General features: G+C 43.1%; 1 protein-coding gene across 5 annotated transcripts in view; it reads left to right on the top strand.

Annotated features, from left to right (window-relative positions):
* osbpl8 (oxysterol binding protein-like 8) overlaps positions 1-26,809 on the top strand; it is a 66,392-nt gene that overhangs the window by 18,657 nt on the left and 20,926 nt on the right. For 3 of the 5 annotated variants that reach the window (XM_017682117.2, XM_017682116.2, XM_037540090.1), the window contains one exon: positions 7,638-7,775. In XM_017682117.2, the coding sequence (XP_017537606.1) occupies positions 7,638-7,775 (138 nt within the window). Of the gene's footprint in view, positions 1-7,637; positions 7,776-26,110; positions 26,470-26,809 lie in introns of those variants that run through there. The other 2 variants (XM_037540098.1, XM_037540086.1) reach the window with 2 other exon arrangements.

Genomic DNA, 26,809 nt, shown 5'->3' with positions numbered 1-26,809 from the left:
GCATTCTGGACAAAAAGCTTGTTTGGGCTCCTGCAGGAACATCCAAACAGTAGGAGGTTATAGTAGTCAAGCCTCCAGGTAAAAAAGGTAGGCATTGTTTAAGGATAATGCATTTCTTAGTATAGAAATATTGAGAAGATAAAGGAAGGCTGTTTTAGTAATATTATCTGTCTGTGCATCAAAGGACAGATTGGAATTGATTGCAATGTCAAGGTTGTTTACAGTTATGCCTGAAAACTGAGAAGTTATCTACAATTAGCATTAAAAAAGACAGTTAGTTGAAGTACTTTATTGTGGGTCATCACCATGACAAACATGGCAAGTTAATGGCATGTTTATGACTAATATCCTGTGACAGCATTGTCAATAATAGAGGTCCCAAAACAGAACCTTGTGGGACACCATATTTTATTTTAGCAGATGATTTGCAGTTTACATTTGCAAATTGATAATGTTGTCTATTGACTCAAGAGCTGAATTAAAAACAAACAAAACGAGCAAAGATAAGTAAGCCGTGGTCAGAGAATAAAAAGTTATAAATCAAAAAGGATTGTTTGCTATTTTCACAAGTGCTGTCTATCCTATGATGAGGAGTAAATCCTGCCTCAAAAGTAAGAAATTAGCACCACTGCTTTCTCCAAATTCTTGGATATGAAAAAAAAAAGATTTTAGGCTTAATTACTGCTCATTTAAGAGTTTCTGGCATATATATATATATATATATATATATATATATATATATATATATATATATATATATATACATATTAAGAATACTCTTATGCAAATATTAGGAGGAAATCATTTGAACTAGCTGGTTATATTGCGTTGGTTGTGCAAGAGACTAGATTTGTTGAGCCTAAGTGTGCAGTTTGTTTCAGTTTTGTTATTTGAAAAAAATCATGAAATCACTGTTGCTGTGGGCTGGTGATATCCAGAGCTAAGTAGCAGTCTAGTCCTAATTTAGAAATTGTTCTAAATATTAATCTTTTTGTTATGTTCAGTCAAAGAGGAAAGTTAGTTGAAAGTGGGTTGAACATGTAACAGGAAGTGTCCTTCTGTACACATCCTTCCAGTCTGAATGAAGTATTTCTAGTTTAGTTACATGCTATTTACAACTCTGTCACTAAATCAGTAATGTTAAGAAAAGGAATATCACAAGAGGATGAATTGTAACCTGTTTTTAGATTAATGCCTAAAGCTTTTGTATGAATATTTATTATGCCTCCTCCTCTGCCCTTTAAATGTGGCCTGTATATGTAACTGTACCTTATAGTTGCAATCTTTTGGTCTAATCTACGTTTCTGTGATGCATAAGAGGATGAAAATCTTCATCAGTGATGATTTCATTTACAGTGACAAATTTAGATGTAAAGGATTTTAGGTTAAGCAGTGCTAGGTTTAGGTGATGCTGTCCTAGCAATTTGCTTAAACTTCTTTAATATTGATTATGTTGCTTTGCAAGTTTTTTCAGAAATTTTGGTTGATTCAGGGAACGACACAGTCTCAATAGGGTGGAACCATTGTGGTGTCTCAAGACAACTGCTGGACAGTCGGTTTAACAAGGCTTTCTCCTGCCTGGATTTGGCTTTGGTTTATCAATGACTATCTGCCCTACACTGATATGATAGCAATATGATTGATCGAGAAAATTTCACATCTATCTAAGGACAGTGTTTCAGTAGCAAGACATGTAATTGCACATGAACTTACATATACTATGCAGAAAATATAAAAATATCTTATACATCTATTCTTATTTCTAAGTATGTCTATTTGCATATTTACATAGCATGTGAGACACAATTGTTGTATTTGTGTGATAACAAGCACTGAGTGGTATGAGGTAGACTAAAAGCACAATGAATATAGACATAGCTAGGAGTTGCAGCAATATTACAATGTAAAGTTCATAGTGATGGTGTCATTACAGCAGCAGGTTATGATATATTGCACAGTGAGTATTAACAGGAGAGGTGATATAGTGATGTAATTCAGCACAGTTCAGACAGCAGAGGATCAGTACCATCTCTGTAGTAAGGAGACTCATTTTAGAGCCTTATAGAAGTGGGTAAGAAAGATCTCACAGAGTGCTCTTTAACACAATGCACCTGTAACAGTCACCCACTGAATGTGCTTCTCTTGTTTAGTGTAGCATGCAGATGTTGTGCATGCAGGGGTTGTGAGGTGTTATCCAAGTTGGCTAACAGCTTGTTGAGCGTCCTTTGTTCTGCCGCAACCTCCAGAGAGTCCAGCTTGTCTCCTACAACAGAGCCGGCCTTCCATACAAGTTTGTTTAGTTTGTTCAGAGCACTTTTGTTAATGCTGCTGCCTCAGTACACAACAGCATAGAGAACAAGGAATTAGAGCAGCACCCTTGTACAAGGAGCAGATACCATCCTAACACAAAAGCCCAGACTTGCCTTCAAATGTAGACCAATTGTCGATACAGCCAACTTTCTTTTCTGAGCATCACTTGGATAACCAGCCAAGTTTAGCAACCATAGCCTGCTGTACCAGTATAGCACTAGGATGGACCAGAGCATATGGCATAGGACATCATCTGGGCTGATTTGCACACCTCTTTAATATTATTCTTATTCACTTTGGATTGCTGCAGTCGAATGCCATTAGTACCTACATGAATAACTACCGTAGGAATCTTAACAGTTACCTAACAGCTTCAGGTTTCCCTGTAATGTTTGGTGCTTGCATTAGTGTCCCTGAAGAAGAAGCTATTTTACAGAATTTCCTATAACCAGAGCACTTTCAACAGGTTTCTCAGTAGGAGTCTCACTGAATGGGGCAAGTCTGTTGGACACATGAAGTGGAGAGGAGTAATGAGGAAGCCTTAGCGTTAGCTTTGACTTTGCAACGATGCCACTGAGACGCCACCCATTTGCCACACTGTGAGGGCTCTGCAGCTGAGGTCAAGGGCGTGCTACTTCTGCCTATGACACCTGCTTCTACCGGAGAGTCTGAGCCTTGCTTGCTAACCCTGCTCATTTCTAATGTCCAGATGCACACCTCTAACTATATAGTCTTCTCCATCAGTAAAAGACTAATTTACACTTGTCACAAAAAGCGCTTAGCATTGTCACTAGTGTTGGAGATGGAGGAATAGCTAAACGTTACATTCAGAGAACAGAAAAGGCTTGTGGTCTGCCACACTACTACTTAAGCTAGGTTTGTGCTTGACGCATTGTAATTAATGCAAGGGAGTGCACCCAAAAATGATATAATCATGGTGCTTCTGACACTGTGTGGGGCCCCGTTGTGGCATGTGTTTGTGCACCTTCCAATTTTTTGACTTGCCACTCCTCGATTGAATTTGAAGGGAGATTTGCTGAGCAGGTTCGCCTCTACATGGACTTGTTTGATATGTCTATTGTGTCACAGTGAAAACTGCAAGAACAGAAGTGCAAACTACAAGCGGTAACAGGTTTGCTTCAGGTTTGTGCCATCCATGGAGTCTTGCTAGCAAAGTATAATTCCGGCTCTGTGTTGCTTCGTCGGCTGATTTGAGTTTTTTCTAAATGTGTGTAAGATCAATCCATCCATCCATTTTCTAAGCCGCTTCTCCGTCAGGGTCGCGGGGGGTGCTGGAGCCTATCCCAGCAGTCATCGGGCGGAAGGCAGGATACACCCTGGACAGGTCGCCAGTCCATCACAGGGCAGACAGACAGTCACTCACACACTCACACCTAGGGGCAATTTAGCACGTCCAATTGGCCTGACTGCATGTCTTTGGACTGTGGGAGGAAACTGGAGAACCCGGAGGAAACCCACGCAGACACGGGGAGAACATGCAAACTCCACACAGAGAGGACCCCGGTCACCCGGCTGGGGAATCGAACCCAAGCCCTCCTCGCTGTGAGGCGACAGCACTACACACCATGCCACCGTGCCGCCCCATGTGTGTAAGATATCCAATTTTAAAAAATGGCACCTGATTGCCTGTGGTTGTAATTTATTTAAAAGTAATATGCAACTACGTGAAAAAATGGAGAAATCAACTAGAAGCACAGAAACAGAAACACTCCTGTCAAGTGGTTTTAAAAAACAGAAACAATGAATAAATAAGTAAGGGTGAAAGAGTGAGTGGGGATGAACGAGTGAGAGTGAGTGACTGAGAGTGAATGAGTGAGGGTGAATGAGTGAGAATGAGTGAGGGTGAATGAGTGAAGCTGAATAAGTGAGTGGGGATGAATGAGCGAGAATGAGTGACTGAGAGTGAATGAGTGAGGGTGAATGAGTGAGAATGAGTGACTGAGAGTGAATGAGTGAGGCTGAATAAGTGAGTGGGGATGAATGAGTGAGAATGAGTGACAGATCGAATGTGTGAGGCTAAATAAGTGAGTGGGGATGAATGAGTGAGAATGAGTGACTGAGATTGAATGAGTGAGGGTGAATGAGTGAACCTGAATAAGTGAGTGGGGAAGAATGAGTGAATGAGGAAGAGTGAAAGAAGGTGGATGAATGAGTGACAAAGGGTGAATGAGTAAGTGTAATTAGTGATTAATGAAGTGTTGCCCTATCAGTTAATTTTCTGATTAACACTAAGAGACTGCCAAAATCAGGCCTCATCCACACGTATCTGGATATTTTTAAAGTCAGTTTTTTTAAAAAAGCTTTGCTCACACCAGCAGCGTTTTCAAACAATGTAATTTTATCTGTTACACCTCAAGAACACAAAATAGTGTGCTGTAAAGCTGAAGCAGAGAGTTTATAAAAACATCAGGGCATATTACAACGACAGTAGACTTTGATGTGCAGCCCTTCAGACCTCCATACCTTGATATTTTGCACAGATTTAAAAAAATCTTAAAAAGCCTAAGAACCCGGCCACTCAACACGGAGCTGTTTACATTGGCACGGCCATGCTACTGTATCTAGAACATCCACACAGTCCTGATCAGGCAGAGAAGCTTTTCCTAGTTTTCACCCCGTTTAGGAAGTTGTCTTATGGTGTTAGAATTTATTTTGAATCTGACTTTGGTTAATGATCATCAAGCCATGTCTCATTAGAATATCTTGCTATTTGAATATTTGCAGTCAATTTAACACCCCAATGAACTGAGCGCAGTCTACTCTGACGCCTCTACAATAAGCCAGATTCAATTTTAACCATGCTGATGATTCCCAAATCGCCCCCAAACTGCCATGTGGAAACAACCTAGTCATCAGTCATATTTCAGACAGAATTCTGCCTATTTAATAAATGAAAACGGCTACAAAGCCCGCAGGTTAATTGCATGATGTCAGTGCTTTCAGAAAGCTGTGTTGTGCTTTTCCGAAACGAAAACACAGTTTTCAGAAATTGTTCTGGAGAGTGTTTTCAAGAACACATGTATGGACAGGGCATCAGATGGTACACACATGCACACACACCTGTGTGTGTGTGTGTATATGTATATATATGTATGTGTATATGTACACACACCAACTGTTTGAGTGTTTCAGCTCTTCAAACAAAGTGAACAGAGTGATGATGTTGGGTCACATTGTGTCTCTGCCTTCCTTAATCTGAAATGTACCGACTGCGTTTTGTGTTCTGGCTGAATAACTCATTTGGCAGTGTGCCTGCTCAGTGGGCATCTCAACAGCCATGAACACACATTGCTCTGGTGTTTGAGTACTGGGGCAAATATTCTTTCTATTACACTCCTTCAGACAGGAAGTGGCTGTGTTCAAAATAGCATGCTGTGTGCTGTGTACTACATACTGCACCAGTGTATATACTGTATACTGCATGCAGCTTTTCTTAGAATACAGCACAATCTCCTGTATATGACTAAAGGTGTGCTTCATTGACTGACTCAGTCAGTCCAGAGAATCTGTAGTGAGGGGAACTGCCACTCGAAAATGTCTTCTGGGTTTGTTAGACACTAGAGGGTGCTCCTGAGCGAGTCCAAAATGAATGGGGTATTATGGAGCTTTTCACAATATCATACTTTGTGATCATTTTTTTAGAGAAAAATGCACTTTTAGTGCTCTATGTTCTGAACACACAACAGCATAAAGATTTCAGTACTGCTTGAACTCCATTTATAGGACGTTCTTACAATGCCTCATGTACCTTCAAAATACCAGTGATCGCAAAATGCTTCACTCAGCTCCTCACCTCGCCAACCACTCAGCACTCAGTAGCAGTAATTCTAGCCAACCAATCAGCACACATTAGCAGTAATGTTAGCGCCCTATGGCCCAAAACCTGTGTGCTGTAGAAAATTAAAAAGATGCTGTGAGTTTTCTTTCATTTTTTAATGGAATACATCCTTCTGTTTTCCAAAAGTGAAGGAAGGTCCCAAACAAATGATTAAAAACCAAAACAATAATAATTCGTTTTTGGCCATTTAGCTCCATTCACTCCCATCCATTGAGGATTTGCGCTTTGAAGGCCTGTTTTTGATGTAATGGGAGAAACTGACCATGCTTCTCTTTAACCGGCTCAGATCAGACCCTGCTCCAGTAAGTGTTTAGCAACAGCTGCAAGACGATTTTCAGATCAGCAACACATGGAGGTTGCTGTTTCCTGCCCATCTGCAAAGCATCAAATAAAATTAAAAGTGTTAGCTTTGAACAGTAAACTTGTGTGGCGTTAACTTTACCGGTGTAAAGTGACTGTTTTAACCACATTGTTTATGCAGTAAGTTAACTTTATTAAATAGATGAAGTCAGCAAATACACCTCAAGACTAGTAGAGACTGGCTGTTGGGACTTTAGGCAAATAATTTCCTTTCATTTTATCTATGTATCCATTGAATACTGTATCCTGTGCTATGAAATTGTTTGGAGCAAACAAATCAGTTACATCAGTGCTTGCAAACTCCTGAAATAGCAATGTAGCATTTTGGGATGCAGTATATCAGTAAGGTAGCTCTGGACACATACTGGAATATTTGGCCAGAGCAATTACATCATATGAGTATCTTTACCATACTGAGGAAATTCTTATTGGTCTCATACTGCATTCTGCTTACTACTTTGTGGCTGCTTTAATGATGCGTTGAGCTATTTGTAGTATTCATTTTCAAACACAGCCCGTTAGAGTTTAGGGAATAGGGTTTAGGGTGTAAGGGAGCGATTAAAACCCGGGGAGCAGAGGTAATATTGGAATTCAGGCCACTGTTGAGTTTGTTGATTTGTGTAAAAATGCTCTAAAACAGGGACCCCAAACTTTGTGATTGGTGTGATGAGGGTGAAAAAAGGCAAAACAGCATGCAAACGGAGAAGGCAGACAGGTTTCAAATAGTTTTGAAAAATGTATTTTACATTACAGCATATTTAGTTTATATAATAAAAAAAGAGTTTTGAATGGAAAATAAAAGTTTATTAGGTTATATGTATTATCAAAAAAGGTTTGGATGAATGTCCTCATGGGCCAGTGGACAGAATATCTTGCTGAGCGCCATAGTGATAATCTTTGAAATCTAATGTTATTGCAGATCTGCCACTAGAGGGCATCCTGATCAAATTTACTCAACTACAGGCTCACAACACTGAATCATCAGCCTTACATAAAATCATCCTCAGATTTAACATAAGATAGGGTTGAATGCAGGTTTTTATTCAGGAAACGTGTTGATGTGTGAATGAATGATTGAACATATGTTGTCCTCTCTGTGTTGCTATAGCTCCTGTGATGCCTGGAGATGATGCAGCACTTCTGACGCCGGTGAGGATGACTCAGCGTGGGAAAGAAACGGGAATACACACCCCCAACAAAGACCTCCTCTTGACCCCCTCCCTCAGCCCAGGGGTCAGCACACATGGTATGAGTGGTTACAGCACAAACACACACACACTATTGACCTCTTCCTCAAGCCACTGGTCAGCAAACACTGATTTCTCTTTATGATGCATGTACATAGCTGCAGTGTAGTGGTTCCCAAGCTGCAGGCTTTGGTAACCGCATAGCTACAATGCAGTGCTGCTCAAGCGGTTTGCCCAGGCAGCAATGTAGCTGCAGCATAGCATCCCTCGAGTGACCGGCCCAGGCAGCCTCATTATTGGGGTTTTGCTTAAGTGATTGATCCAGGCAGCCTTGTAGTTGCAGTGTAGGGTTGTTCAAGCAGCTGGTCCAGGCAGCTTTGTAGTTAAGGTGTAGGGTCACCCAAGTGGCCGTTCCAGGTAGCCTCATAGTTTCAGTGTAACTTTGCACTAGCAACATAGCGTCACTCTGCCAGCTGGTCCAGGCAGCCTTGTAGCTGTGGTGTAGCATCGCTCAAGCGGCCAGCCCTAGAAGGCAGTAGTTGCGGTGTAGCGTCACCCAAGCAGTTAGTCCAGGCAGCCATGTAGTTGTAGTGTAGCACTGTTTAAGTGGCTGGTTCAGGCAGTCTCCTAGCTTCAGTGTAGGGTCACTAAAGCAGCCAGTTAAGGCAAATGTTCAGTTGAGATGTAGCATCATCATTCATGCAGCCAGTCCAAGCAGCTATGTAGTTGCAGTGTAGCTTCTCTCAAAACATGCACACAAGCTGACATTGGGTAGACATTGCCTGTTGCCCCTGGACTTATTTGCATTCAATTTCCATGTTAACAAACCTGTTTGGTTGGACATGGAAGTAATCAGACAAATCAGATTTAGTCACAGTTCATAACTGTAACCATTGCAATGGCAGTGTGGTACCTGTTATGGTCTCCCTGGGTCATAAACCCTTTTCTCACTTAAAATGTAGGACATTACTGGGTTACTTTTCACACGTTTGGGCTTTGTGTCATTCACATGTGCAGCCCTTAAACAGTATTTTTCCAGGCATGCATGCACTCATTCTTGCCATGATATTCCAGATAAACAGGACGTGACGTCCTCAACGTGAGCGACCAACAGCTCCTTCATTTCTGAGTCACGTACAAAATACACTCCCGCAGGCTTTTTCTCTCACAAAAACTGAACACTGTAATAAACAAGCATGTCTCATGCTTTGCCTTGATGGCTGTGCTGTGTTGCATTTGTGCAGAGGTGGCTATGCACACAGGTGGGAGGTTTTTGCTGTTTCTCTGTAGATTGATATGCAAAGTGAACTTCCAGTTTTCATTTGTGAAACAAATCTAAAAAATTTACTAAAGTTACTCTTCATAGAAACATTCCATTTAGCAGCTCTAAAATAGTCATCACTGCTTTTGATCACACATGAACTGTCCTGGATATTGAACTGGGTTTTGTGTAAGTAAATTGCCTGGTCAACTTGTCTGGGATTTTCACTTTGGCTCTCATTCACACGCAAGTCCTTCCTGTTTAATTATAGGTGAAAATGCAAAGGTGACCGGAGCTGTGGTTGCTCTTCCATTTTGATAATATCACACTATGAAATAATTTTATACATGTAATGGTTTGTTAAATAAGATGACATTGCACAGACAGGAGATTACTACAGAAGCTGAAGATTAAGACCTAAATAATCTAGGTATGGTGCTGTCAGCGAGTGCCAGATAGCCATGGGGACCATCATTTTTTTTTAGATAAATATTTCCTTTTCCAATGCATCACCTGACTGTTTTTTGGTACTGAAACCTGCTTGTTAATTGTAAATACAATATATAATGTAAGATAAATGTAGTAAAATGTTTCTGTTATTCTGGCCACAAATTTTCAAACTGAGTTTTAAAAAAAGTTTCATAGCAGGAGTTTAATTGGAAGTAGGGCGATGCATGTTGTAGTGATAAACTGCTTACATTGGGAGTTACTGTGTGAGAGGACTGTGACAGCTCAGGGTGATTTGGCTGAAATATTAGTGCAGCACCTGGATTTTTTCTGTTGTGATTCATGTTTGATGCGCAGCAAGGCCAGTAAAGAGAAAACCACTCCTCTGTGTAGGTATAGAACACATGATCCTTTAGTGTGTCTACACACAACCAGCCAATCAGTATTCAGTCAGGATAGGTTTCCTAGGTTACTGGTTGATCTGCAGTTGGGCAGGGGTCAGTGCCTCTGGAGCATCTCTACCTGCAGACACGTACGCACACACTATCACACAATCTAACACACAGGCACACACACACACACAGGCACACTCCTGTCTGCGTACCACAGCAAATCTCAGCCCTTGGAGTTTTGTTCTGTCTAGTTCTGTAAACTCAGCGCTCATTTGTTCTGAATCAGAAACCTGAGCTACAACCCCATCGCCATGGCAACAGCTCTTCAGCAGCCACTCCAGACACACTCCCATGCACACTCACATAAACGCACAGCTCCTAATGTGGACGTGCGTAGATGGGTTATGACTGGTAATAGGTTTGAGCTCAATAGCATCGTCAGCCGGCAGTAGCTTCCATCTGTTTGGTCTGTGACTCAATTTGGATGATTATAATGTCAAAAATGCTGTCAGCAGCTTTAAGATACACAAATTGATCGTTTTGGTCACAATTAGAAGATGGTGCACAATGATATCACTAGCCTAGTATAAAGTGGACATGTATAGATGGGTTAGGGTTAGTATGGAGTGAATGTGTGTAGATGTTTTGGTGTAGTACACAGTGGACAGGTGTAGATGGTTTGATGGTTTGAGGTAGTACACAGTGGAAGGGTGTAGATAGTTTGATGGTTTGAGGTAGTACAGAGTGGACGGGTGTAGATGGTTTGATGGTTTGAGGTAGTACACAGTGGACGGGTGTAGATGGTTTGGTGTAGTACAGAGTGGACGGGTGTAGATGGTTTGATGGCTTGGTGTAGTACAGAGTGGACGGGTATAGATGGTTTGATGGTTTGAGGTAGTACAGAGTGGATGGGTGTAGATGGTTTGATGGTTTGGTGTAGTACAGAGTGGACGGGTGTAGATGGTTTTGATGGTTTGGTGTACTACAGAGTTGACGGCTGTAGATGGTTTGGTGTAGTACAGAGTGGACGAGTGTAGATGGTTTTGATGGTTTGCTGTAGTACAGAGTGGATGGGTGTAGATGGTTTGGTGTAGTACAGAGTGGACGGGTGTAGATGGTTTGATGGTTTGGTGTAGTACAGAGTGGATGGGTGTAGATGGTTTGGTGTAGTACAGAGTGGACGGGTGTAGATGGTTTGATGGCTTGGTGTAGTACAGAGTGGACGGGTATAGATGGTTTGATGGTTTGAGGTAGTACAGAGTGGATGGGTGTAGATGGTTTGATGGTTTGGTGTAGTACAGAGTGGACGGGTGTAGATGGTTTTGATGGTTTGGTGTACTACAGAGTGGACGGCTGTAGATGGTTTGGTGTAGTACAGAGTGGACGAGTGTAGATGGTTTTGATGGTTTGCTGTAGTACAGAGTGGATGGGTGTAGATGGTTTGGTGTAGTACAGAGTGGACGGGTGTAGATGGTTTGATGGTTTGGTGTAGTACAGAGTGGATGGGTGTAGATGGTTTGGTGTAGTACAGAGTGGACGGGTGTAGATGGTTTGGTGTAGTACAGAGTGGACGAGTGTAGATGGTTTTGATGGTTTGCTGTAGTACAGAGTGGATAGGTGTAGATGGTTTGGTGTAGTACAGAGTGGACAGGTGTAGATGGTTTGATGGTTTGGTGTAGTACAGAGTGGATGGGTGTAGATGGTTTTGATGGTTTGGTGTAGTACAGAGTGGACGGCTGTAGATGGTTTGGTGTAGTACAGAGTGGACGGGTGTAGATGGTTTGATGGTTTGGTGTAGTACAGAGTGGATGGGTGTAGATGGTTTTGATGGTTTGCTGTAGTACAGAGTGGACGGCTGTAGATGGTTTGGTGTAGTACAGAGTGGACGAGTGTAGATGGTTTGATGGTTTGGTGTAGTACAGAGTGGATGGGTGTAGATGGTTTTGATGGTTTGCTGTAGTACAGAGTGGATGGGTGTAGGTTACTCATAACTGTGCTGGAACTCTTTTTTTGAGATGTGAACAGTGTTTAACAGCATAACAGAATAGTGCCATTACAGCACACACACCACATTTGAAGGAGAAGCTAGATAACTTTGTTTGATGCATGTTAGATACTTGTTTAGCTCATACCTTCTTACATGTCCCCTCAGGTATCATAATTTCTTATGTGCAGACTGTACAGATATTGTGAGTTATGGAGTACCCTGTTCGACTCTGATTGGACAAGCTAAACAGAATTGCTTTGCGTTCAGAAAAACTTTATCAAATGGGTAAGAGAAAATTACAAAGCACAAATTGGCACATCGTTTTTAGTCTTAAAGTGTTAATATTTAATACTACTACTGCTAATTTGCTCTGATAAGAAGTTGATGCTGTTAGATTTGGGTAGGTGTAGTTGCTTTAGTTTCTTTCCTGAATATTTATTATAATGTCCATGCTTTGTCTCATGGCTACTGATATTAAATTCATTACAGTCTTCTGACATATGAAGCACTCATGTTTGCTATGGCTCTTAAAGGAAGAGTAATCAAATTTCCATCTAGCCAGAATCAGTGGTTCTCAGTGTTAAATTTCTGCTTTATGGCTTAATCTGGACTAAATACATGCCACCATCAGATGAAACAAATCAGCTACCAGGCCACTTATAACACACTGCCCACAGGGCCACTTAAAATCTGTTGGACACTGTGGACGTGTGGAGATGGGTTGTGGTTAGTACGGACTGGACGTGTGTAGATGGGTTATGGTTAGTATGGAGTGGATGTGTGGAGATGGGTTGTGGTTAATATGGAACGAACGTGTGGAGATGGGTTGTGGTTAGTACGGAGTGCACGTGTGTCGATGGGTTATGGTTAGTAATCGAGTGGATGTGTGAGGATGGGTTGTGGTTAGTACAGAGTGGACGTGTGTCGATGGGTTATGGTTAGTATGGAGTGCATGTGTGGAGATGAGTTGTGGTTAGTACGGAGTGGACGTGTGGAGATGGGTTGTGGTTAGTACGGAGTGGACGTGTGGAGATGGGTTGTGGTTAGTACGGAGTGGACGTGTGGAGATGGGTTGTGGTTAGTACGGAGTGCATGTGTGTTGATGGGTTATGGTTAGTATGGAGTGGACGTGTGGAGATGGGTTGTGGTTAGTACGGAGTGGACGTGTGGAGATGGGTTGTGGTTAGTACGGAGTGGACGTGTGGAGATGGGTTGTGGTTAGTACGGAGTGCATGTGTGTTGATGGGTTATGGTTAGTATGGAGTGGACGTGTGGAGATGGGTTGTGGTTAGTACGGAGTGGACGTGTGTCGATGGGTTGTGGTTAGTAATCGAGTGGATGTGTGAGGATGGGTTGTGGTTAGTACAGAGTGGACGTGTGTCGATGGGTTATGGTTAGTATGGAGTGCATGTGTGGAGATGAGTTGTGGTTAGTACGGAGTGGACGTGTGGAGATGGGTTGTGGTTAGTACGGAGTGGACGTGTGGAGATGGGTTGTGGTTAGTACGGAGTGGACGTGTGGAGATGGGTTGTGGTTAGTACGGAGTGCATGTGTGTTGATGGGTTATGGTAAGTATGGAGTGGACGTGTGGAGATGGGTTGTGGTTAGTACGGAGTGGACGTGTGGAGATGGGTTGTGGTTAGTACGGAGTGCATGTGTGTTGATGGGTTATGGTTAGTATGGAGTGGACGTGTGGAGATGGGTTGTGGTTAGTACGGAGTGGACGTGTGGAGATGGGTTGTGGTTAGTACGGAGTGGACGTGTGGAGATGGGTTGTGGTTAGTACGGAGTGGACGTGTGGAGATGGGTTGTGGTCAGTACGGAGTGGACGTGTGGAGATGGGTTGTGGTCAGTACGGAGTGGACGTGTGGAAATGGGTTGTGGTCAGTACGGAGTGGACGTGTGGAGATGGGTTGTGGTTAGTACGGAGTGGACGTGTGGAGATGGGTTGTGGTTAGTACGGAGTGGACGTGTGGAGATGGGTTGTGGTTAGTACGGAGTGGACGTGTGGAGATGGGTTGTGGTTAGTACGGAGTGGACGTGTGGAGATGGGTTGTGGTTAGTACGGAGTGGACGTGTGGAGATGGGTTGTGGTTAGTACGGAGTGGACGTGTGGAGATGGGTTGTGGTTAGTACGGAGTGGACGTGTGGAGATGGGTTGTGGTTAGTACGGAGTGGATATAGTTTAGTGTAGGGTTTCTTCATTCGCTATATAACTCTGTTTACTTCGTTCACTTTGTCTCAGCTCACTGATGGAGACACGAGCAGAGAGAGAGAGAGATAAAGGTAGAGAGAGAGAGAGAGAGAGAGAGGGATTGTGTGGATTAGAAGATTATGTCTGATCGTCTGTTCAGCAGAAGAAGATGCAAATGGACTGTATTCTCTCCACCAATCACTGATTCCCTCACTGTTTTCCTGTGTGGCTGCTGTCCAATGAGAGGTGTGTGTGCGCGTGTGTGTGTGCGCGTGTGTGTGTGCGCGTGTGTGTGTGCGCGTGTGTGTGTGCGCGTGTGTGTGTGGGTGGTTCTGTGTATGTGTTTTTCAGTGCTGAGGATGTAATGGCTGGACGTAACGTTTCTGGGTGTGTTTGTGATAGTGTGTGTGAGGTTGATGAATAACTGGTGTCTTTCTCCACACCGCAGTGCAAACAAGGCAAGTACTGTAGAAGTGTAGCAGGACTAGCGGTGTGTTGGACTATAATGACCCTTACCAGTAGCTCAACCAGTAGCTCATTTCCTAATAAAGTAGCCACTGAATTAGCAGAGTTTGCTGTGTTAGATGAATTTAGTAAGCTGTGATAGACATACTAACCGAGTTAACTGAGTTGTTTTGGCTAAGTTAGCTGTGTTAGGTCAGTTAGCAGAATTAGCTGTCAGCTAGATGAGTTCTGAGTGCTGAAGTTGAGGTCAGGGGTCAAGTTGCGGACCAGAGAGCCATTAGCTGCAAGTGGAGGCTTAGTAGAGGGAAGGTGGACAGTGTGAGGTGTGCGTGGGCATGAGTTGCACTGATCTGATCATTTAAAGTTATAGGCTAGGATCGACGCTGTACCTCCCCATCCAAACTGATGTTGTCAGGACAAGTTTGCTGTGTCCGTTTTGCTTCTTCTTAGTTCCAACACTAGAACTACGAGGCCAGTGTAGGTAACAAGTAGTGGAAGTTCATACCTCACCAGTTAGCTTGAAGCTCACTGCCTAAATCATTATGCACTTGCCTCAAGTGCAGGCTTTAAGATGGCCACTGTTTCTAGCTCTGCTGTCGTTAGCTATGTAGTCTATGTTTACAGATGACAGTCTGAGTTACAGTGTCAGAAATCACATTATCTATTAAAGATTACTTAACAAATTGACATGGTTGGATGATGGATGATGGTTTAGAAATGCAGGTAACACCTGCTAAGATGCCATTACTTGGTACCTGCATTAGCCTTGTAGCTCCAGTGCTAAAACTAGGGAAGCGAGCCTCAGACTTCAGGCATGTCTTGGCTGATCAACTCCCTTTGGAAAAGGTGTGGGGGGCTGGAAGAAACTGATTGCGGCTGACTTTGCTAACCAGTACAGCTTTAGCTCCAGAGTGAGTGGAGTAAGCCTAATCCTGGGTCATTGTTTTAAGGAACCGAGGTTGGATGCTTTGTTTAGACGTTTATTTGAGGAGTGGGTGAAGCTGTGCAAGGGTTGAGCTCTGAAATTTCTTTCAGGGAGATAATCCCTCTGCACCAGCCGGCTGAGTAAGGCTTCCAGCAGCTTCCACCAGAGCCGAATAGTGGACTGGAGTGATTTTCAAGGCTAAAGCATTAACGGTGTTTTATTTTTTCTCACTGTATGAGATTGTGTCTCTGCAGCCGTCAGTGTTTGAAGTGTCTGTTATGGGGAATTTGTGATACAAGTTGGTGTTGTGGACATTTGGTCTGGCCGATTTTGGCAAAAATAAACATGCCAGAATCCTGTGCGCAGCCACCAGCCACACCAGATACTACTGCTGTGGACAAAAAAAAGAAATAAAAGAAGAGTAAACTTTAGCCGTGCTTTTCCGAAATGGAAAAAAAAATATTGTCAGTGTATCAGAAGAATTTGGATGCAGAGTTGCAGTGCTGTGCAAAGCTCAGAGACCACTCTCTCATTTATTTCATTTCCTGCTGTTACTGAGAAGAATAGATTGACAAGAAAAAAATTAATTTTGCACCACAACATCGAAACTGGACATCTGAGATTTGGAGTAAGGTTTTATGGACTAAATTGTTGTTGAGTGAGAAGCCGTATGTACTTATGCTTGTAATGGCCAGTTTTACTAGAATTTGCATAAACGAAGGAGTGGCCTCTAGCTAATGTAACAGAACTGGTGGTTCTGGTGGTACTTTCTTCCAAGCACGTTCAAAATGCTTAAGTCTCAGGCTTATAGGTCTCTCTCTCTAAAGAGAGAGAAGCCTGGTCATGTTCATCTGGGAATAACAGCCCAGAGGTATTGCCGCTGTGCCCACCAAGTGAACAGAATTTCCCAATGAGGACTTCAGAGTTGGGCAGCACTGGCCAACGTTGGTCAGTGTTTTAATGCTTGTTGATGTTGCACTATCATGTCTTGAGGAGAAGCTGATGGTCAGGAGCAGATAATGGTCAGGAGCAGGTGATGGTTAGTAGGAGTTGATGGTCTAGCCTAGGTGATGATTAGGAGCAGTGGTCAGTAGCTGATAGTGAGTTGGAGTGGATGGTTAGGAGCAGGTGATGATCAGGATGGGCTGATGTTTAGGAAGAGCTGGGGGAGAAAAGTGGGTGATGGTCAGGAGTGGAAAGACTTTCCCTATAATGACTGCTGTTGGTCAGCGTTACTATCTACTGGTCAGTGTTGTTTAGTGCTGTTGTATATTAGTGTGTATTAGTGCTGTCTTGTATTGGGAGATGTTTAGCTTAATGCAAAGCTGACACTAACTCTTTATATCCAGCTCAGACCCAAAATACCTGCAGTCCTGGTGGTAGACTGCAATGTTTGGCTCAGTGTTGTGTTTTGGGGGTGCTGTCACTAATAGACAGTGAATGCCCACCTGACCCAAACGCTGTGGCTGGCTCTGCAGTCAATTCACTGAGTGCTTTTAAAAGCATTAGTCATTAGTCTTGGCCTTAGTGCTCTGTTAAAAAAGCAGGGGAACACTGTGATATTTAAGAACTCGTCTGTGATTAAAGTGCCCAACCTGCAGAAGGCTTTTATTACATTAACTGTTTGTTGACCTGCAGTGTTTGTGCATTTGGGCTGAATTGGTGTGGTCTCGTGTCCGGCCCTGACCCCACAAAGAGGATTAGAGCAGATAAAGCTGTGCTTTCAGAGGCCTCAAACGTCACTGTCTGCTTTTGTCTGTCATATTTTAAACTAATCTTTAATGCCAGTTGGTATGCTAATGTTAAACTGACATTTACACCTTCAGAGCTTTGCTTTAATTAGCGCTGTGTATGTTAGCGCCATTAGCCTGACTAGCCTATGTATCTCTGAGTGTCGTGTGGCTTTAGCTATCAGAGACAGGAACTGATGGGTGTAGTAATGTACTGCAATAGCTTATAAAACAAATTTTGAGATTTTAACCAGGGAAATTCAACTAAATTTGCAGGTAATGGCAGGTAAACGGAGGATTTGATGTTCAAGACCACTTGATGAGGGGCAGCTGATGGTTAGGATCAGATGGCGATCATGATGAGCTGATGATCATGAGGAGCTGGTGGTCAGGAGAAGACACTGATCATCAGCTGCTGGTCAGAAGGAGCTGAAGTTCAGGAGCAGGTTATGGTTAGGTATAGGTGATGGTCAGAACCAGCTGATAGTCAGAAGGAGCTGGTGGTCAGGAGCCAGTGGTCAGTAGCAGTTTATGGTCTGGTATAGGTGATGGTCAAGAGCAGTAGATGGTAAGAAGGAGCTGATAGTCAGGAGCAGGAGGCGCTCATGTTCAGGAGCAAGTGATGTTCTGTTCCTAACACAGCTCACTCGGATCAAACTAGTAGGTTCTTGTTATTTCACTTCCAATGATCACTACTTTGAAGTGGACAGTAGTCTACTAGCCTGTTCGGTCAGAAGTTTTGAAGTTTGTTGTCTTAGCTGAAGCTCTAAATGAGGCACTTAGCCACAGAGTGCTGCGGGCTATCCATCAATCAGTTAATGCATTTTAGGCTGAAACATCAGAGCTGGGCTGTTTACAGTCCTCTCTTTGTATTTTTAAACTAAATTAATATTGCATTGTGTGGGTGGTTTGAGTACTTTCTGTTTGCAGCTTATCTCCAGGGGGTGGGGGTGGCTGGCATGGATGGGGTCAGCTTAATCCAGGAGTGTGATCTGCTTGTAGATGAAAAAAAATTCAATCTCCAGTTTTTAATTTCATCTGTATCCTGATGGCAGCGTGTGCGTTAATTACACTGACAAGGTCAGTAAAGTAGCATTTAGAGCATGAACTTTGATTCCCACCCATTTCATGATGACAACAGGCCTCTGTGGATTATGCAGTGTGTGAATTAGCTGTGTTTAATTAGAGTAGATTCCGTCACTCCTCAAACACATCTGTGCTGAGCATCACAGTGACACTGAGATTGAACTGAGAAGAACTGAGCTCTGCTTTGAGTAACTTGTTTTAGAAAGCTGACAGGAAACTGTTCAGATACAAAGCATCGTCTGCTTTCACTGATTATATGCCAGGAACGAGCTGCTGATTGGTGGAACAGATTTGCAAAAAATGAGTTAATGGCTGTTGAGTTTGCTTATAGCTGCTGTTCCAGCAGGACGTCTGGCTAGGGGTTGATCAATTTTCAGCTCAGCTGATAATCAGATCTGATATTTCTAATTTTGCTGATCATCAAATTCTGCATTTTAATTTGTATTCGTGTGCCAATAAAAAGCTTAAATGCAGGGCTACAATGGCTAATCGACATTATCGATACCATTGATTCCCTTCCATTACCTGATATTGGCCGATACCAAGTACCAATACCAACTCTCCTAATTATCTTATGGTGCTGATATTTCTACAACCCGTACACTCATGCTTGTCATGAGTGTCAAACTCTGCTGGAAATATTAGCTGTTCACGCTGTTGGTAGCTGCAGTTTTCAATGGATTTGGCAGATTGATTGAAGCAACAGACAACACCACGCTGCTGATACAGATTACTGACGGAGGTGCTCTGTGGGTGGGGCTAGTGGACACAATAGTTCGGCTAGTGGGCTGCAATTCTAAAGGCAAAACCAAGCCTAAAAGCTGTCACTACCCCAAGAGACTGGAAGCTCCTTCCATATGTCTCTCCAGTGTTCGCTCCCAAAATATCAACTTGGACTACCACCAATTCAGACTGTAACTAACAGTTAGAGATGAGTGATTTGAAAGAAGCCTGTCTCTGCCCTTTAGGTAAGTGGTTCCCGTTAGCATACTTTACACCATTCTATAGCAGAATTGATATCATCCACTACCACTGCCTTCATAGAAAATACTGGCATTGCAGATTTTGCCAGGAGCATTTTAACTGCTGCTTGTCACTCAGCAGCACATACAGGCAGCAGAGATTGCTTCATGGTATCAGTCATAGGTAATGGTATCCTCTTCATTGATACTGATATTGTCTGGCAGTACCGATATCAATGTGGTTCCTGGATTGTTCCTTTCTGTTCCTTTCACAGAGTCAAACAGTATATTTGAAGGCAGTGCAGAAGGCAGTGCAGAAGATCTGGTTGATATTGATATTGAGTTTAACCGAGTAGGTGTTTTATGTTTGAAAGAGCATTGTGCAAGAGGAGAAGTAAGTCTTTTATTTTTACTTTGTTGAAAGAAACTTTGCATACACATGTTCCTGATGAATTGATTAATTTAAGTCATAATGAACCAATTATTCGATGATGGAAATCCTTGTTGGTTGCAGCCCTGCTTAAATGTGAGTTTTGTGCATTTCTAACACAGTCATGACTGATAGAAACGCCTATGTCGCACCCACAGCCTTATCAAGTTGGCCAGTAAACATATGATGTGTAGAGGAAAAGGGCCACTGGCATCATGAAGGACCCCACCCATCCAGCACACAGACTTTTTGTTCCGCTCCCCTCAGGTAGGAGGCTACCTGGAGCGTGCCTCCACTGTATCATCCACACATGTCACTTTATACATTACCAGCATTTAGATGTACACCTCCTACCTTGTACTCATACTGCTGCGGTTCATGCTGCTGTTATTTGTCCACCCCATTATTTGCACCTTCTATTTGTTGTTTATGTTACTTGGGAGTTGACTGGACCGTGAGTACAATGTTTCGTTCCACCTCATGTACCACATGTGATGTGAATGACAATAAAGCCTCATCTTATCTTATCTAGCTTATCTAAAGCACAGTCAATTGAAACTTTGACAGTCTGTTTCAGTGTCCAGCCCACAGCATTATGGATTAGTTGAAATTCTGTGATTGTGAGAGATGCAGGTACTGAGCAGTGTGTATTAAAAGAAAAAATAAAATTTATGTTTACGTCTACACCGTATGGAGTGGTTTGGACATGCTGAGGTTGAACTATGCAGTCATTTGGCAAAAAGCACAATTCCCGCAACTTGACTTCACTCACTCACACACAGAGCATCAGTAGATTTTAGTGTCTGCATAGTTTTTGCTACGATGCGATGTAGCCAAATAAACATGAGTCATGCATTCAGCACACAAGCACAACCTTCCTGAAATAGCCAATTATTTGGTAAGAATAAACAGAGAAATAGAATGGAATTTAGGATGACACAGGAAACAGAGTGGATGATAGGACAAAACAGAGAATAGAGTAGTGGTCAGGATGAAACAGAGAACAGAGTAGTGGTTAGAATGAAACAAAACAAGCAGTAGTGGTTGAGATGAAGCAGAGAATCGAGTTCAAGATGAAGCAGAGAATAGTGAAGAGTTCAGAACAAAATGGAATAGAATAGACAAAATCTACTTTAGGATAGAGATCAAGACCTAATACAGATTAGAGGTCAAGATGAAACAGAAAAGTTTAAAGATCAGGATGAAACAACATAGAGTAGAGGTGAGTACAAAGTGGACTTTACAATAGAGGTCAGGACAAAATAGAGAATAGAGGTCAAGGCAACACAAAGATTAGATTAGAGATCAGAATGAAGGAAAGTAGAGAAGAGGTTAAAAATGAAAACAAATATTACGGTAGACATCAGGATGAAACAAAGATTATAGTAGTGATTAGTAAGAAATAGCGGTCAGGAAACCGAGAATAGAATAAACTTCAGGACGAAACAGATTTAGTGTTGACAGTGTTGATGTGGAGGTGGTTGGGACATACAAATATGTGGGTGTGCACTTGGACAACAAGCTGGACTGGAGCTGTAACATTCTCGCAGTGTACAAGAGGGGCCAAAGCCTGAGGAGGCTGAGGTCTTTTGGCGTGTGCACTAAGCTTCTATGGACATTATACCTGTCTGTTGTAGCGAGCGCTCCACTCTACCGGTCTGTTGTAGCGAGCGCTCCACTCTACCGGTCTGTTGTAGCGAGCGCTCCACTCTACCGGTCTGTTGTAGCGAGCGCTCCACTCTACCGGTCTGTTGTAGCGAGCGCTCCACTCTACCCGTCTGTTGTAGCGAGCGCTCTGAAATGTGCTGAACCACATCACTGCATCTCCTCTTTGATTAATATTATTTAATTTCTCTTGTACTTTAACTTCTGTCTAGATTTCTTTCTATTTTTTATTTTTCTGCATAGTTTATGTAAGTTTATGCATAATTATGTCTTGCTACTGAAACACTGCAATTTCCCTCCAGCATCAGTAAAGTTAATTCGTTCTATCTATCCATCTATCCATCAATCTGTCTAACTATCTGTTAAATGAAGACAAAAGAAAGATTAGACTTCAGGATGAAACCTGAGATCAGAACGCAGGACAAAATAGAGAATAAAATGCAGGACAAATGGAGAACAGTGTAGGGGTCAAGACGAAATAGAGGTTAGAGTTGAGGTCAGGAAGAAATGAGAACAGATAGAGGTCACGATGGTCAGGATGAAAGCATTAGCTGTGTTGCTGCAGCTGCAGGTGATGTTTCTATACGAGCACTCAAACAAAGCCAGGCTACAGCAGACTGACCACTACAGGCTATATTCTCTGTTTTTGAGGATTCTTGTGGTGGTGAATTGCATCAGCTGCATCAGTTGAGAGAGAGAGAGAGAGAGAGTGTGAGTGAGTGAGAGAGAGTGTGAGTGAGTGAGAGAGTGAGTGAAGTGTTGTGAAGATGCTGTGTAGTGAATTTTTACACTCTGAAGCGGAGTGTAATTTCTCAACAGGATTTCTGTTAGCCACTGCCTATGGCTCTAAAGAGTGTTCAAGATTGAGGAGAGATTGTGGGTAAGAGGCTCTTTAATGTTCATGCTCACAGAAGGGTCTGCTGGTGGAACTGAGAGCATTTGATTGACCAGCTCATAAATGACATTGTCTAATCAGAGCAGTTTGATCCTCAATATCTAGTTGTCTAACAGAAGAGAAGAGTGATGCTAATGATTCAGGAGCTCTAAGCAGATTTGATGGTGGTTGTGGCTTCTACTCTTCTGGTGCTTTGGAGCTTTCAGACATGAAATCGGGTTTAAGATTCTACACAATATACCCTGGCAATCTGAAAGAACTGCCCATGTGCATGTATGCCATGCACTGATGTTTATCAGTTGTTTTTTTTATCGGTGTCTTTATCATGTCTACTCACTTGCAGTGCAAAAATAGTGGTGTGCTGTTAATGTGTATTTCCTGTTTTGGATGTCAATAGCGTTTGTGCGCCAGTAGATGAAACTCAATATGACAAGCAGCAGTAAGGGAATAGTTGTGGGTTCCAAAGGTATTCATTTCATTGATATGCCACAAATAAGGCATATAGCATGACATATAAACAGTACAGGTTGTTATTGAGGGAACGAACATTAGAAAGACATATGGACAGAACCACTGGTCTCTTGATAGCCTTTAGCCTTGAGCATTCAGTGGTTTGATGTGAAATGCTTTGAGACTAAATTATTATCTGAGTTGTTCACAGTGGTGATGGTAGGAACCAGACATTCAGGTGTTTTATAAAACCTTTCTTCTTTAATCCATTCATTGCACTGCAGGGTGTTGTAAAATAAAATATTTTTTTTGGCTTTACCACTATTTTACCATTATGAACATTACATATGAACCCTTACATACAACCTCATTTCCAAAAATAGTTGGGATGCTGTGAAAAATTAAAAATATGAGAAATAAAAACAATGCAATAATGTGCAAATCATTTAAAACCTATATTTAATTGAAATGGCATAAAATACCTCAAATGTTGAAACTGAGAAATTTTATTGTTTTTTTGATGCCAGCAACATATTCCAAAAAAGTTGGGATGGTGGCAACAAAAGGATGGTAAAGTTGTATAATGCTCAAAAAAACACCTGGTTAATTGGCAGCAGGTCAATGACACGATTGGGTATAAAATGAGCATCCCAGAGAGGCTGAGTCTTTCAAAAGTAACATTTACATTTGGCAGACGCTCTTATCCAGAGCGACATATTTTTTTTTAAATACAGGTAGGCGAAGGTGGTGTTAGGAGTCTTGCCCAAGGACCCTTATTGGTATAGTGTAGGGTGTTTACCCAGGCAGAGATTGAACCCCAGTCTACAGCATAGAAGGCAGAGGTGTTACCCACTACTCTATACCAACTAACACACAAGTAAAGATGGGGAGGGGTTCACCACTCTGTGAAAGACTGCACAATCAATTAGCGCAACAATTCAAGAATAGTTTCTCAACATGCAATACAAGCGGTGGAAATGAGCTTTTGCAGGCTGGTGGGCTACATTCTACTTGATAGGGTGAGGAGCTTGGTCATCCAGGAGGAGTTCAGAGTAGAGCCGCTACTCCTCTGCATTGAGAGGAGCTAGTTGAGTTGGTTCAGGCATCTGATCCAGATGCCCCCAGGACACCTCACAATGGGGGTGTACCAGGCATGGCCTATCGGGACTAGACCCCGGGGTTGTCCTAGGACCTGCTGGAGTGATTATCTCCAAGTTGGCGTGGGAGCGGCTTGGGGTAATGGCAATGAGCTGGAGGAAGTTGCGGGGAACAGGGTCGTCTGAGATTCTCTGTTCTCCCAACTGCTACTGTGACCTTATCTGGATTAAGCAGTTAATGATGATGATGATGAACATGTAATAGGAAAGAGCTTTTGATTTGATCATCTACAGTATGTAATACCATTAAAAGATTCAGAGAATCTGGAGAAAGCTATATGCAAGTGAGAAGGCCAAAAATAGTGTTTGATGGTCTTGATCTTTGGGCTTTCAGACTGCACTGCATTAAAAATGGACATGATTCCTGTAGTGGAAATGACTGCATGGGCTCAGAAAAACATCTGAAAAACACTATGAAAACAATTTGGCGCTGCATTCACAAATGCTAATTAAAGCTCTTAAACGCAGAGAAGAAACCAAATATAAACTGGATCCAGAAATGCCGCCGCCTTCTCTTGGCCCAAGCACATTTAAAATGGACTAAGGGGAAGTGGAAAAGTGTCCTGTGGTCTGATGAATCAACATTTAAAATTCTTTTTGGAAATCACGGTCACTGTGTCCTCCAGGCTAAACACCACTCAGCTTGTTATCAGTGCACAGTTCACATGCCAGTATTCATGATGGTATAGGGCAATAATGTACATGGCATTGTAATTGGCACATCTGTCATGGCACTATTAATGCTGAACGATATATATATATATATATATATATATATATATGTTTTGATAACATATATGCTGGTTGTTTTGGATAGTGAATAAAAGGGTTGCCTTTGCTTTGTAGACATGGTAACTCCTGGTTGACATCTCCACCACTGTAAAAAAAAAAAATTAAAAATGAGTTTCGCTCCAATTAAACATATGAACAGAGGATGCCAGGTCTCAGGTCTCAGGCAGGTTTGAGGTTCAGATTATCTTGTCATTGAAAACCGTCCCTTTGGTTGCTGAATTTCAGTAACTCTCTCATAGAAACGCTTCAGAGCAGAAGAAAGAGACTTTGGCCCAAAATGCGTTCAGCTGGTGCTCAAAACACAGGACCCTCCTCCCCTTCTTACCTGTGTGGGCTATGATTGGACAGAGTCATAGTGTTGAAGTGAGAAGGGGCGGTGCTAACTCAGTTCACTCTTTTCTGAGCGGTTGTGGCAGTGTGGTGTGCTGCAGTTAGAGAAAAGAGACAGAAGGACAGAAACGGTGAGAGAGAGAGAGAGAGAGAGGCTGCATCAATACAGAAGAGAGAGAGAGAGAGAGATGGAGTGAGTCATGCAGAGAGAGATGAAAGATATGAATGGGGGAAAGCTGGAGACATTTTTCTTCAGTTCGGTCAAAGAGGCTGAGTGTAGAACTGCTTTATTATTTTTATCGGTTTTATACACACACATACACGCACTTTTCACTATCAGCTGCGTGAGAGAGAGCAAAGAGAAAGGAGCAGGAAGGACAGAGTGTATGTAGAGAAGTGTGTATGAGTGTCTAGAGGAGTAGTGTGTGCTGTGTAGAGGAGGAGTGTGCTGTGCAGAGGAGAAGTGTGTGCTGTGCAGAGGAGAAGTGTGTGCTGTGCAGAGGAGGAGTGTGTGCTGTGCAGAGGAGGAGTGTGTGCTGTGTAGAGGAGAAGTGTGTGCTGTGTAGAGGAGGAGTGTGTGCTGTGTAGAGGAGGAGTGTGTGCTGTGTAGAGGAGAAGTGTGTGCTGTGTAGAGGAGAAGTGTGTGCTGTGCAGAGGAGGAGTGTGCTGTGCTGTGCAGAGGAGGAGTGTGCTGTGCTGTGCAGAGGAGGAGTGTGCTGTGCTGTGCAGAGGAGGAGTGTGCTGTGCCGTGTAGAGGAGGAGTGTGTGCTGTGCCGTGTAGAGGAGGATTGTGTGCTGTGCCGTATAGAGGAGGAGTGTGTGTGCAGTGTAGAGGAGGAGTGTGTGCTGTGCAGTGTAGAGGAGGAGTGTGTGCTGTGCCTTGTAGAGGAGGAGTGTGTGCTGTGCCTTGTAGAGGAGGAGTGTGTGCTGTGCCTTGTAGAGGAGGAGTGTGTGCTGTGCCTTGTAGAGGAGGAGTGTGTGCTGTGCCTTGTAGAGGAGGAGTGTTTGCTGTGCCGTGTAGAGGAGGAGTGTGTGCTGTGCCGTGTAGAGGAGGAGTGTGTGTGCCGTGTAGAGGAGGAGTGTGTGTGCCGTGTAGAGGAGGAGTGTGCTCTGCCGTGTAGAGGAGGAGTGTGTGTGCCGTGTAGAGGAGGAGTGTGTGCTGTGCCTTGTAGAGGAGGAGTGTGTGTGCCTTGTAGAGGAGGAGTGTGTGTGCCGTGTAGAGGAGGAGTGTGTGTGCTGTGCCGTGTAGAGGAGGAGTGTGTGCTGTGCCGTGTAGAGGAGGAGTGTGTGTGCTGTGCTGTCTTTTAGCACAGGTTAGCTTTAGTGGTTTGGATAGCTGTGACTCCAGCAGTGTGTTTATCTGTCTGTAGGGTAGACTTGTGTGAGAGTGTGTGTGTGTGTGTCAGTTTGCCGCTGGCGTTCACCCCTCCTCCAGCCGTCCTAATGATGAAGCAAGAGGGAATTCTGGGTAGGCGGCGTTTCTCCACCTGTGGGGGCAGTTTGCGGCCGCCGCCCCCTGCTGGACGCAAACTGATTCGCAACGCTTCATTCGGGGGCTACAACGAGCTCCCCGCCGGACTGCAAGGTGGGTGACCAGCATCCCTTCTGCTTTATCAGCTTCAGCTGAGTGACCAGCACCCTTTTCTTAATTACAGAATTAGGAGAAAACCACAGGATGCTGGAGTATACAAATTCAGAGAGAGAGAGAGAGAGAGAGAGAGAGAGAGAGAGAGAGAGAGAGAGAGAGAGAGAGAGAGAGAGAGAGAGAGAGAGAGAGAGAGAGAGAGAGAGAGAGAGAGAGAGAGAGAGAGAGAGAGAGAGAGAGGGGGGGAGAGAGAGAACCAGGCATACAGTGCTGAATCCAGAAATTGGAACTGAATTTTAGTTTAGACTTAATCATCTCAGGCTGGTTTAATCTTTACAGG

This window comes from Pygocentrus nattereri, chromosome 1 (assembly GCF_015220715.1).
Source record: "Pygocentrus nattereri isolate fPygNat1 chromosome 1, fPygNat1.pri, whole genome shotgun sequence".
Classification (NCBI taxonomy): Eukaryota; Metazoa; Chordata; class Actinopteri; order Characiformes; family Serrasalmidae; genus Pygocentrus; species Pygocentrus nattereri.
This window is presented reverse-complemented; position numbering and strand designations above follow the sequence as displayed.